This window comes from Pangasianodon hypophthalmus, chromosome 23 (assembly GCF_027358585.1).
Source record: "Pangasianodon hypophthalmus isolate fPanHyp1 chromosome 23, fPanHyp1.pri, whole genome shotgun sequence".
In the NCBI taxonomy this organism is placed as follows: Eukaryota; Metazoa; Chordata; class Actinopteri; order Siluriformes; family Pangasiidae; genus Pangasianodon; species Pangasianodon hypophthalmus.
In genome coordinates, this window is record NC_069732.1 from 18,459,333 (window position 1) to 18,471,934 (window position 12,602).

Genomic DNA, 12,602 nt, shown 5'->3' on the forward strand with positions numbered 1-12,602 from the left:
AACCCAAAGCACACAAAGAAAAATGGTTAATGGTAATCGTTTCTTACTGTATCCCCCCACTGAATAAAAATATATGAGAACAGCATTAAGGGAATAAGTACTGTATAGGAATTTTACATTAGCAGCTTTGAATTTGCATTATATGCTTGTATATTATGAATGTTTATTAAAAATTAAAAATTTAACAATTGCTCATAGACTTCCATTATAAGCGAGTTCAAAGTCCCCGGGTGCAGTACCTTGTACTCAAAGCAGGAGATGGTGAGGTGGAGAAGGTCAAGCAGTCGGTTGATATGCAGCACAGACAGTTCTGAGAGCCAGCGCTCCAGCAAGGCTGCATCAGCATTCTTCAACACCCACAGAACACACACCAGCAGAGTCCTGCTGCACTCAGCGGAGAGAGTGCTGCACTGACGACCCGCCTAAACACACACACACCACATGAACATGTAACTGTTTACACTGTATTGACACCAGCTCACACACAAGCAATGCAGGCCGGTCCAGCTCTTGTTCTCACTCCTTTCTAGAAAAGGGATTCCTGTTTAAGCAGTCACAAAGGATGCTCTTACACACCCTCAAAGACAGCTGTTATTTCCCCTCCGTATGCTCATTAACTGAATATCGTGGAACTGTGAAAGTACTCACTGTCACACACGAAAAACAAGGGATCAAAGGCATCTAGTGGCAGAGAGTAGTACTGCAGATGGGAAAAATATTTTAAAAACAATGTGCCTTTAAAAATTGGTACTCTGGTGGTGACACACAACTAAATTAACACGACACCAAAACAAAAATGTATATTACATAAAACTTAAAGTTTCATCTTGTTCACAGACAGGTTTGTTGCTCACCAGTGAGGACAGCGTGAAGGGACTCGCTTTGGAATATGGTAGAGGCGAGCCGGCTATTGCCATAGCAACAGACGAACTAATGGTGCTGTTCTCTGGATCACCATCATCGAAGACTGCAGAAGCGTGCCGTACACGCTGAGGTGAGGGGTCTACAGGAAAAGTTAACAAACAACAAAATGAATAAACAACAACTTTCAGAAAAGACTGAAAGACAGCTCTCTAGAACATGATGGTGACATGTGAAAAACAATGAACAGTCAAACCAAAAATAAAGGTTCACAGCATGAAGTACTTTTTGTTTGGCTCACCGGTGAAATCATGGAGTTGGGATAGTGTCTCCATGACAATAGGAATGAGTGGCAGATAGAGCTGAGCAATATGGGCTCGGACCTGGGGGTCAGTGTAGCGTGGGTCTGCATCATGACTGCAGAGGAGAGAGTGCACCGCGCTGATCGCCTTCTTGTGTAGGAAGAACACGCTGCTGGAGTGACAGTGAATTAGGTTAGAGAGTGTGTGTGTGTGTGTGTGTGTGTGTGTGTGTGTGTGTGTGTGTGTGTGTGTAGCTTACCCTTCTCCTTCAGGTTCCAGGATAAGGGCGAGCTCAGACAGCAGTAAGCCAGACAGGAAATGCTGCTGGCGAAAGGGCACTGACAGCTCGAACATACTGACTACACCCTGGTCCTGCACTGGACATGAGAATGCTGAACTCTGCAAACAAGTGAGTGAGAGTGCAATGTGAGAAACTTTCATAGTCTGTCAGAACAAATAGGTGCATAGTCAACAGCAAGGCATGACAGTTGTTGAAAACACATTTTATTGTTTGCTCAGATAAAACGTAGCTAGCCGTTTTTGGTGTGGCATCACTGGAGGAAGGAGAGTCTGGAGTACAGAATCTTATCAGCTAATCCGCATCTGATCCACACATTTTTTCTTCACTACTCAACCCTCCGCCTCCTCCTTCATCCTCCTCCCCAACCACTGATGACTTTGCCACATTCAAAAATCTGCACATAGCAAAAAAAAAACACATAGCAAAAACTGCCAATCCTTCCCTCCTACCCCTATGCCTACACTACACAATCACTCTTCCCTTCCTGTTTCCTTAACACCTTTTCCTCCTCTTTCTACAAAAGAGACCCTGCAGATTATCTTGTCCAGCAATACCTACCCACTGGATCCCAACTCTTAAACAATGCTCCAATCTATCTAGCAAGACCCCCTTCCCTTCATCACTTCCACTGTAAATGACACCATAACAGCTGCACCCTCCCTAACATACCCCCCTGCTCTGAACTAAGCTCCCTTCGAGGCTCTAGCATGGATTTTTTTTACAGACTAGACCAGCGATCTCTCAGGGTACAAGTAAGTTTTGCACTACTGTCATAAGACTCGTTTTTTTAATTAGTACTGTGCACTAGTCGGCGCTGCACTGCAGCTCACCGTGCCCATTGTCTTGTTTTATTTTGGTGTTTTTGCACCGTCTTGTGCCGTCTGCACATGTTTGCACTGTGCACTTTATGTAAACTTATGTAATGCCTGCTGTAGTTCTGCATTTTGTTTTATGTAGCACCTTGGTCCTGGAGGAGCGTTGTTTTGTTTCACTGTGTACTAACTACCTGTATATGGTTGAAATGACAATAAAGCCACTTGACTTGACTTGAAGTTATTAATCTAAAAGCACTATCTATTAAAGTGGAATACTTACATGGTTTTTTTGCCAACTTGACCAATATACTGATTTAAACTTGAATGGGCAAATAAATAGCAAAACAGTTAATTTAAATTAACCTGTTAATTAACCTTAAATGCCCTCAACACTGATTCTATAAGAAACAGCTCCACTGAGCTGACTTGAAAGAGCAAACCGGCTGCAACTGACCAACTTGTTAAACTACATTAATGACTGGCAGCATAAACATATCTTCAAGTTTCTGTGCTCATACATCAGTTCAAAAACAGGTCAAGGTCAAACACATCAAGAAAATGTAATTTCTGCAAACTGGTCAAAAAATAGTTTCACCATTTATAAGTATGATTTAAAAGCAACAACCAAACAAAACATCTAACCTGCTACTGGAAATGCATTTAAACTGATAAATTCATTATGCTAAAAACACTGTGCTGTATGTATTCATTATCTCACATGCATCTAACTAGCTGAAATATTGCAGTGCATTGCCAAGTTCTTTATCTTCACACTTAACTCAGTCTACCACATCCGACAGGTGCTCTAGTGGATTCAGATCTGGGGACTGGGGAGTCCACTGAAGTACACTGAAATGTCATATTCATGGAACCAGTTTGAGACAACTAGTGCTTTGTGACCAAGCGTATTATCATGCTGGAAGTAGCCATTATAAGATATTAGCCATAAAGGGATGTGCATGGTCAGCAATAATACTCAGATATGCTGAGGCATTCAAGTGATGCTTGACTGGAATTAAGGGCTCCAAAGTGTGCCAGAAAACATTTCCCACACCATTACATCACCACCAGAAGCCTCTTGACAACTGTTGACACGTCGGGTCGGATCCATGGATTCACGTCGCTGACACCAAATTCTGACCCTACCATCTGCATGCTGAAACAGAAATCGAGGTTCATCAGACCAGGTGACATTTTCCCAATCTTCCGTTGTCCAGTTTGGGTGAGTCTGTGGCCACTGTAGCCTCAGATTCTTGTTCTTGGCTGACAGGAATGGAACCTCATGTGGTCTTCTTTTGTAGCTGTAGTGTAGCTGTAGTGTAGCTGTAGATGTGTCAAAGTTTGAGCATTTTGTGCATACTTTTCTACTCACCATGGTTGTAAAGAGTGGTTATTTGTGTTACCATTGCCTTCTTGTCAGCTCTGTTTAAAGTCTTTTGTGTGTGAAAATTAGCAGGTTCAAACCAGCCCATTTGGCACCAACAACCATTCCATGGTCAAAGCCACCAAGATCACATTTTTTCCAATTCTGATGTTTCATGTGAACATTAAACCGGCTGGTGGCTGGTGAATGTACATGACCTTTTTATTTTTAGAATATCTCAATTCAAATGTTGTTTATCACTCTTTGTCACTCATCCCCAAGTCACTTGCCACTGTTGCCAGAATTGTGGCTCCATGATTGGCACATACTCACAAAATTAATCATGGCTAGTGTCAACACAGGGTAAAGGAGTGTGGCTCTGTACCTGTGAGGTGGTGGAGGAGGTTGAAGGTGATGGAGAAGATGGAGGGCTGAAGGTGGCACAAGGCAGGTTGAGAGTGACGTAGTGCTCATGACTGCATACTATACGCATGAAGTCCAGCCTCAGAGCCATGAGAGAGCTTGGGTTCTGCGTTGTATGCAGTTTATTGGAAATCTAACCACACACACACACACACACACACACACAAAGACACATTTGTCGTTCAAATATACTGTCAACAAGAATGCAAGAGTGAATGTTTAGTGCGCATGCTTGCACCTGTTTGTAGTAGGTGCGGATGAGGTTAAACACAAATCCCCGGTCAAGGAGAGACAGCAGATCATTGAGGAAGAAGGCCAGGCTGCTGTTTAATCTTTCCACAAGCTCGACATCCTGAAACACAAACACACACAGTTACAGAGCACCAAGTACTATTCCTGCTTTTTCATTGAACTAGGCTTGGAAATGAGATCTTGATTGTAAAAGTTCATCTACAAACATTACCTTGTGGTGTCTGCTGGCTATATCTGCACTGATGGCGCATACCAAGGCAGCAATGTCATCCACAAAACGGTCAGGAAAACGCTGACGTCTTGGCACGTCCAGCTTGGAAGTAAGGAAAAGGTGATGAGCCATACTCTTCACCTGAGAGAGACAAGAGAGAAGAAAATTCAAATTCAAAAAACAAATTTGTGCACAATGAATTCCACTGATGATTTTTGTAGCTTTCTCCTTTCCAAAAACATAAATCTAACCCACGCTTTGATGATCAAATAATTTCACTGCAACCCCATAGCAAATGAAAAAGGTAATATAAAAAAACAAGGTGGAGCATATTCATGCTGACAAATCATATTCACACACACTACCTGAGAAAAGCAAAGTTGCTGACTTCTTCAACTAACTACATTACAGTCTTTGCAGTATGATTTGGTGATTTATGAAACAGCCATCATCATCTAGCGTAAAGTAAAGGCCTCTCTCTATGGTAAGATCCCCAGGCTAAACTACTGGGGATTTTGATTTAATGCTTTAACACTCCATTCCAAGACTTGGCCTTTACCTACAGAGAGTATGCGTGTGTGTGTGTGTGTGTGTGTGTGTGTGTGTGCGCGTGTCTGAGGGAGAGAGAGATAAAGAGAGAGAAACATACCATAAGCTGGAAGAAAAACCAGGCTTGCTGCAGCGCTGCCTCTCTCACTGTGCTGGTACTCACCACCCACTGCAGAGCCAGTTCCTCATGCAACAACTGGGCAGAGAGAGCACTAATTAACATAGACACACCTGCACACATACAACAAATCCATGCACCCTCCCCACATACACACATACATACCCCGTCTCAGCCCACACTGCCACTTCGTGACATGAAAGAAATGATGAGATGAACAAGGGATATGAAAGAAAACAAAATAGTGTGAATTTTACCTTCCTGGGCATGTGTTTCAAGGGTGGTGCGAGTAAGGAGGTGCTCTCGATGAACGCCGACATGCGGTTAGCAGCCCGTTCACTGGCCTGCTGCAGCGGCCATGGTGAATGAGCATGAGGAGGGTGAGGAAGGTGAAAGAGAAAAAATGGAAATGATAAAAAGAAGTGCATGCACTGATGAACACCTGGAAATTTGGTAAACACAAATACTAAAGGGGAAGACAACTGAAAAAATGATTAGGTTAAGAAAAGCGTCATATAGAAGATTAGCAGAGACCTGCTGATCCAAATATCTACTTCCAACCACTCTTTCAAACGTTAGTGTAGATAATTATCAACTATATGTAATGTTTATATGATGAGTTCATCATATGATTTGTTCCATATGATGACCAGCTAAATTTATGAAAAAAATTGTCCATGACAAAAAATGTCATTCACGTTTAAAACAACTTATTTTAACCCTCAAACGTTTCCAACTGTCTTGCCTAGATACAGAATAGGCTAATTTCTATATTGTAAGACTACTGTATGTTGACTGACATCATTAACACAGTTTAAAAATTATTGCAAGAAAAAGAGCACTGAAAGATAGAATAGGGATGAGAAGGTGGTGATGAAGAAGAGTAGATTGGACTGGACATGGAGACATATCTACAACCCCCACCCATACCCACACACACACACACACACACACACACACACATCAGATCTCCTCTCACACAAACAGACTCAGCAGGGGAATAGTATGGGGTAAAATGGTGTATAGGGTTGTATGATTAAGAGGGGCTGATACAGGGGTATTGTTCATAGAGCAGTTGGGTGTAAAAGTAGTAAAGGATTTACAGGACATTGAGGCATAATGCATGTAACAGTAACATTAGCATGGACATGATATTTGCGCAAAAGATATTACTAGGGTAATAGTAGGACAATAGTGGGTGATAAAGAAATATAAGTTAGTAATAGGACAACAGTGGGTATTAATGGGGTATAAGTTATTAATAGGACAATTCTGGGTGATAAAGGGGTATAAGGTATTAACAGGACAGCGGTGGGGTGATGATGGTGTATAAGGTATTAACAGGACAGCGGTGGGGTGATGATGGTGTATAAGGTATTAACAGGACAGCGGTGGGGTGATGATGGTGTATAAGGTATTAACAGGACAGCGGTGGGGTGATGATGGTGTATAAGGTATTAACAGGACAGCGGTGGGGTGATGATGGGGTATAAGGTATTAACAGGACAGCGGTGGGGTGATGATAGGGTATAAGGTATTAACAGGACAGCGGTGGGGTGATGATGGGGTATAAGGTATTAACAGGACAGCGGTGGGGTGATGATGGGGTATAAGGTATTAGCAGGACAGCGGTGGGGTGATGATGGGGTATAAGGTATTAACAGGACAGCGGTGGGGTGATGATGGGGTATAAGGTATTAGCAGGACAATGGTGGGGTGATACTCGTGTATGGGGTGAGTATCAGCACCTGCTTAAGCTCACAGCTGGAGTTGGGGTTCCGACGGAGCACAGCTCTGGAGCCCCCTGGAGCGTAAGCAGAGTTTACCCAGGAGTGAGAGCGGTCTATTCCCTGCTTATTCACCAGTCACAAACACAAACACACAGCAGCACAGGAGACGGTCAGCTGGATACTCATCAGTTAGGGAGGAAAAAGCAGAAATTGGACTGCTGAACAAGACATTTAAGAGAAGGCATAGAGGAGGGTAAGTTATAAAATCTTCAGCACTGTAATGCATAGTCCCACACAGGAAGCAACTCAACCACATTCTGCAGTCAACACAGGAAGAGCCTGCTCCTTTCATCCCACATAAACAGGAAAAGCAGTGGGAGGGCAGGAGTTGTCAACTTTATACAGGAAAAATGACAAAAGAGCCTTTGTGTATTAAATCTATACTCCTAAAAAAACAATTTTGGATTATGAATAAAAAATTCTTGAAGGGGCCTATGGGAGAAGGGGTCTATGGGAGAAGAGGGAAAGATGCCCACCTTGCTGCCAATGATCCTTTGTACTTCATCATCAGGCGAGGTAGGTGTGGATGCCAGGTCGGGGTTAGAGTTGCTGATGCTCTTGGAGCGGGAAAGGAGCAGACTGCTGGGGCGGGCAGTTGCCCGGGACAGTGTTGCATATTGGATAGGAAGCTCATAAGAAGATCCACTCACTGCCCAAAAAAGTGGGGTGTTAACAGTATTCCACCTTTCAAAAGCTGTCACATTATGCTTTCTCCACATTTGTTTACTTGCCGTAGGACTGCTCAGTTGGTCAATTTCAGAACACATGTAGGAACATTGTTGCAGTTGTGAACACTATACTTCAGGCTGCTTACACAGTGACAGCATGTATTAGCTTGAACTAGGAGTCAAGGTTTTTTTTCTGTATAGGATACCAAAAAAATGTTGAAACTTGGCAAAGCCAAGTGATCAAATAAGGGCTAGCCAATCAGATCCACATTCCCCCATGTATATCTATGTAACTTTATTCATGCTTTCCTTTAAAGGCAATAAATCTAGCCCAGTAAGTACAGCTAAGTGTGCTTGCAAAGTTTGGTCAGATGGCTTACCAGTAGGGGGTGACACAGGCTCAGTGGTAGGCAGATGGAAGCAGTAGTGGATATAAGAGGCCAAAAGACTGTTGCGACCATGCTGATCTTGGTTCCCTTCCAGATTCTTATGAATTTGGTTGACCAGGAGAGCCATAGCCTCGAAGGCTGCACGGCCCAAGTTAACTGTGGTGGGGTTGGAGGACAGAAAGAGTTTAGGAAGAAGAACGGTGTGACAAAATGTAAAGAAGTACAGGGGATTAAAGAGGTGCACACCAATCTGGCCGGCGATGACAGGAGGGTGGACGATGAGAAGGATGAGTTTGTTCAGAAGCTGGTGCAGGAAGCGCACACAGGTATCTAACAGTGCTCCCTTCAGGGCTGCCATGGTGGCTTTCAGTTCAGCCTCCACATTGGCCTCGGTGATGATCACATCCTTCAGTCGGAACGGGAAAGAGTACTCCTCTAAGACATACACCAGGGTGAAGAACTTATCCAGGTATGGGTCCTACACACATACACACACACACACATAAATTATGTGACAGCTTCAATTCATTACAGAAACCTTGCCCTGAGTAAGTGCATATGTTGCCACCTATATCTGATACCTGAGTGTGGACAGAGGAAACAGCTGTCACCTCCACGTTGAACACTGCTTTGTGATTGTCCACCCACTTCATTCCTGGAAGCTGTACCTAAAACACACAAACAACCACAAATACATACATACATACAAACGCACACTTACATTCAGACCAAAGATAGAAATGACCCTGAACCAACATTCTTACATCAGGGGTGAGGACAGAGTAGCTGGCTGGAGGTTTCTCCACAGACACAGGCAGGCTGAAGGATCCTGTGCGCAGGCGGCCATGCTGCATCAGAGGAATCCACTATGGAGAAGAGCACAGTCTCTCATAACTTCACCATATCAACAGCTTAAATTTATAGACCTATAACATAGGTAGCACACCAATATGTCTGAGAAAACCATTGTCTGGGCCTTTCCAAATAAATGCAGACAGAGAGTGACAAAGCATTATAACAGAGGGACCAAGTGAATGCAGAGAGATACATTAGAATCTGTGGTCATGGGAAGGCAAGTGATTCAGGTCTGATGGTCTTGAAAAGAATGAGCTCTTACAGTGTAGCCCACAGGTGTCTCGAGCGCTGTGTTCTGTTTGGGTTGACAACTGATGTGGTAGAAGGTGAACAGCAGGTGGTGGTTGTCCGTGAGGTTAGCAGGAATTTTCATCTTCACCTCCTCATAGAATTCAGGGGACCTGGGAAAAGAAAGTGCAAATACTGGTGTATGAGAAACTGAGTGATTATAAAAGCTCCATTCCTTCATTCATTCCTCTTCAGTAATCGCTTAAGGGCTCTTACTTGTCATGGTAGATCACTGGTGTGTATGCCTCTTTGTAGAACTCTGCACAACTGGATTTTCCAAATATGACCTGTTTCAGAAAAAGTGCAATATCAAGACACCTAACGCTGGAACCAGCACATTTATACATCATCACGTACAATTTACAAAGACAACACATTTCTGAAAACAAAATAGCAGATGCTATCAAGAGCAATTCTGCTGACGTAACTATACACCATGTTTCTCAGACATCTCAGCACAGACTAGTCAGGACTCAAAGCCAAAGCTCTTTGCATACATCTTCTACACCCCCTACAGCAACATTCGGTTTTTGTTCACATTTGATCAGAACATTTTGTTCACATTTGATCAGAACTTTGCATCATGCACTATCAATCAATAACTAATCAATAATTTTGCACTATCATTTTCATCTGCTGTATTTTTCACTTTCCTTTCTGCCGTATTTTCATTTTTTCGAAGAACACTTTTCTTTTTTTTTTTTTTTTTTTTTTTTTTTTTTGTGAAAACAGCAAGCGAAGGCCATCCATGCCGGATCCATGCCGTCTAAAGTAATCAACAAATCTTCGATTAAGGTATGTTAAACATGTCAAACATTCAGCTTGTTCAGTGTGGAGTGCAGGATGTTTAAGAGTAACATTGTAGAGGTGTGTAAATTAGAGAAGGCGATGTCCGATGCAGTAGTATGCTCTGGCCCCATCCCAATGCAGCATGGCGACGTAGCTTACAGCAGGTTATGAACTGCTGGATGTCCAGGTGGTGCTCCGAAAACAATATGGGCTTTATAGTTAATTGGACTAGTTTTGAGAGCAAGGCTGGCCTGTTAGTGTGGGACAGTGTCCATCCCACTCGGGAAGGTGCTGCTCTCATTTCTTGTCTAATGTAAAATGTAGAAATACTCAGAAGGTTTGTTTTTGTACCCTAATTAACATAAAATTAAATCACAACAAATGCACATACATTACATAGATCAGCCCTGTCTAACTGAGCAGGAGGTGTCGCAGTTATTTATATGATAAGCTAGGCGTCACACAAAAACCTAGTCATAAATTCAATGCATTTGAAAAAACTACATCTACCCAGACGATTCTGCTAATTTTTTCAATGGTAAAATTGAAAATATCAGGCAAAAAATTTAGACTATTAATTTTACTCCCTTTCAAGAGACCAAACTAATTTCACTAATTTCATCAACAAAATCATCAATCTGTATACTAGATCCTTTACCTACATGTTTCTTCAAACAGATAATTCCAGAAACAATCGAACCTCTTCTAAAAATAATCAATTGTTCCGTTAGCACTAGCTATGTACCTAAATCTTTTAAACTAGCAGTTATCAAACCCCTGATTAAAAAAAACAGACCTCAGACCCTGTCAATTGTCCAACTATAGGCCAATATCAAACCTCACCTTTATCCTAGAAAAGTAGCTATGCTCATACCTACATAGGAATAACATTAATGAAATGTATTTTTCCAGATAGACTAGAAAATGATGTTGGAGTTAAGTGAAAGGATCTCTCCTGGCTCAGGTCTTATTTGACTGATCATTATCAGTTTGTAGATATAAATGGTGACCTCTCTACACATACTAAGGTAAAGTTTGGTGTTCCGCAAGGCTCTGTTTTAGGCCCACTGCTGTTTTCTTTATATATGCTACCTCTGGTTAAAATTATTCGTAAATATGGTATTAGCTTCCACTGTTACACTGATGACACAGAGTTGAATGTTTCAGCAAAGCCAGATGACAGACACCAGCTTAATAAAGTTGAGGAATGTGTAAAGGACATTAGAAACTGGATGCTTATTAACTTTCTCTTACTGACAAGACAGAAGTACTTGTACTAGGACCACATGCAGCTAGAAGTAAGCTTTCTGATTATATAATAACTCTGGACGGCCTTTCTGTTTCATCACGTGCAGCAGTAAAAGACCTTGGTGTGATTATCGACTCCAGTCTTTCATTTGAAGCTCATGTAGATAATATTACTAGGATAGCCTTCTTTCCTCTCAGAAATACTGCTATGATAAGAAATATAATGTCATTACATGATCCAGAAAAATTAGTTCATGCATTTGTTACCTCTAGGTTGGATTACTGTAATGCCTTGCTGTCTGGATGCTCTAGTAGGAGCATAAACAAGCTCCAGTTAGTCCAGAATGCAGTGAGTCCTTACTAGAACCAGAAGATATGACCACATCACCCCTATCTTATCCACACTGCATTGGCTCCCAATCAAATTTCGTATTGATTATAAAATACTACTATTGACCTATAAAGCATTGAATGGTCTCGTGCCGTAGTACCTGAGCAAACTTTTGGTCTTTTATGATTCACCACGCCTACTTCGATTAAAAGGTGCAGGCTATTTGTTGGTACCTCGATTAGTGAAGGCTGCAGCAGGGGGTAGGGCTTTCTCTTACTGTGTTACCTTCTGGCTCTCCCTTTTAGTTATGCTGTCATAGCTAGTCTTGCTGGAGTCCCTGTTTGCACTGTTCACACAAAGTACATTGTCCTTAACCATTAGAGGACAATCTCTCCCTTTCTCTCTCCCTTTCTCTCTCCCTTTCTCTCTCCCTTTCTCTCTCTCTGTCGAGCTCTCTCTGTCGAGCTATACATGCTACTCTTGAGTTACCAATGATCCTGACCCCTTCTGCTCTCCAGACCTGCCTGATCCATCCTGATGCCCTACTTCTGGTTGGAATTCTCATTGGTTAAGATTGCGCGCTGCTGCTGGGGGCGGCCCCATATGGATGGTCTGAAGATCATTGGGATTGCTGGGGATAGTGCCACCTGGGGGCTGTGGAGATGGCTTGGGGATCTCATAGTTGTACTGTGATGGATTGGGACTGCGATTGCTGTGGTGGCTTTGGGGCTGCAGTTGCCACAAGCAGCTTCGTACTCAGGACTCCATTAGCGGACAGTGGATAGATTTTCTTGCAAAAACTGTGATGAATTTATTGGTTGCACAACTGCACTCTTTGTACATATATAGTACACAATAATAGAAGGGATTTATTTATAATCGCACTATCCGTTGCACCCAGATGAGGATGGGTTCCCTTTTGAGCCTGGTTCCTCTCAAGGTTTCTTCCTCATATCATCTCGGGGAGTTTTTCCTTGCCACCGTGGCCACTGGCTTGCTGATTAGGGATAAATTCACAGTGATAAATTCAAATATTTACAATATATTTT

At 42.4% G+C, this 12,602-nt stretch overlaps 1 protein-coding gene across 12 annotated transcripts in view; it reads right to left on the reverse strand.

The window, feature by feature from the left end:
* Positions 1-12,602, reverse strand: part of LOC113535919 (dedicator of cytokinesis protein 7) — a 45,805-nt gene that overhangs the window by 11,236 nt on the left and 21,967 nt on the right. For 3 of the 12 annotated variants that reach the window (XM_026929502.3, XM_026929497.3, XM_053228207.1), the window contains exons 16-32: positions 9,402-9,472; positions 9,160-9,298; positions 8,807-8,908; positions 8,624-8,710; positions 8,289-8,520; positions 8,034-8,198; positions 7,462-7,634; positions 6,944-7,045; positions 5,453-5,542; positions 5,178-5,273; positions 4,529-4,669; positions 4,304-4,417; positions 4,028-4,198; positions 1,423-1,562; positions 1,163-1,335; positions 855-1,003; positions 240-422 (exon numbers count right to left, since the gene is read on the reverse strand). In XM_026929502.3, coding sequence (XP_026785303.3) covers positions 240-422; positions 855-1,003; positions 1,163-1,335; positions 1,423-1,562; positions 4,028-4,198; positions 4,304-4,417; positions 4,529-4,669; positions 5,178-5,273; positions 5,453-5,542; positions 6,944-7,045; positions 7,462-7,634; positions 8,034-8,198; positions 8,289-8,520; positions 8,624-8,710; positions 8,807-8,908; positions 9,160-9,298; positions 9,402-9,472 — 2,328 coding nt within the window. Of the gene's footprint in view, positions 1-239; positions 701-854; positions 1,004-1,162; positions 1,336-1,422; positions 1,563-4,027; positions 4,199-4,303; positions 4,418-4,528; positions 4,670-5,177; positions 5,274-5,452; positions 5,543-6,943; positions 7,046-7,461; positions 7,635-8,033; positions 8,199-8,288; positions 8,521-8,623; positions 8,711-8,806; positions 8,909-9,159; positions 9,299-9,401; positions 9,473-12,602 lie in introns of those variants that run through there. The other 9 variants (XM_053228209.1, XM_053228206.1, XM_053228205.1 and 6 more) reach the window with 9 other exon arrangements.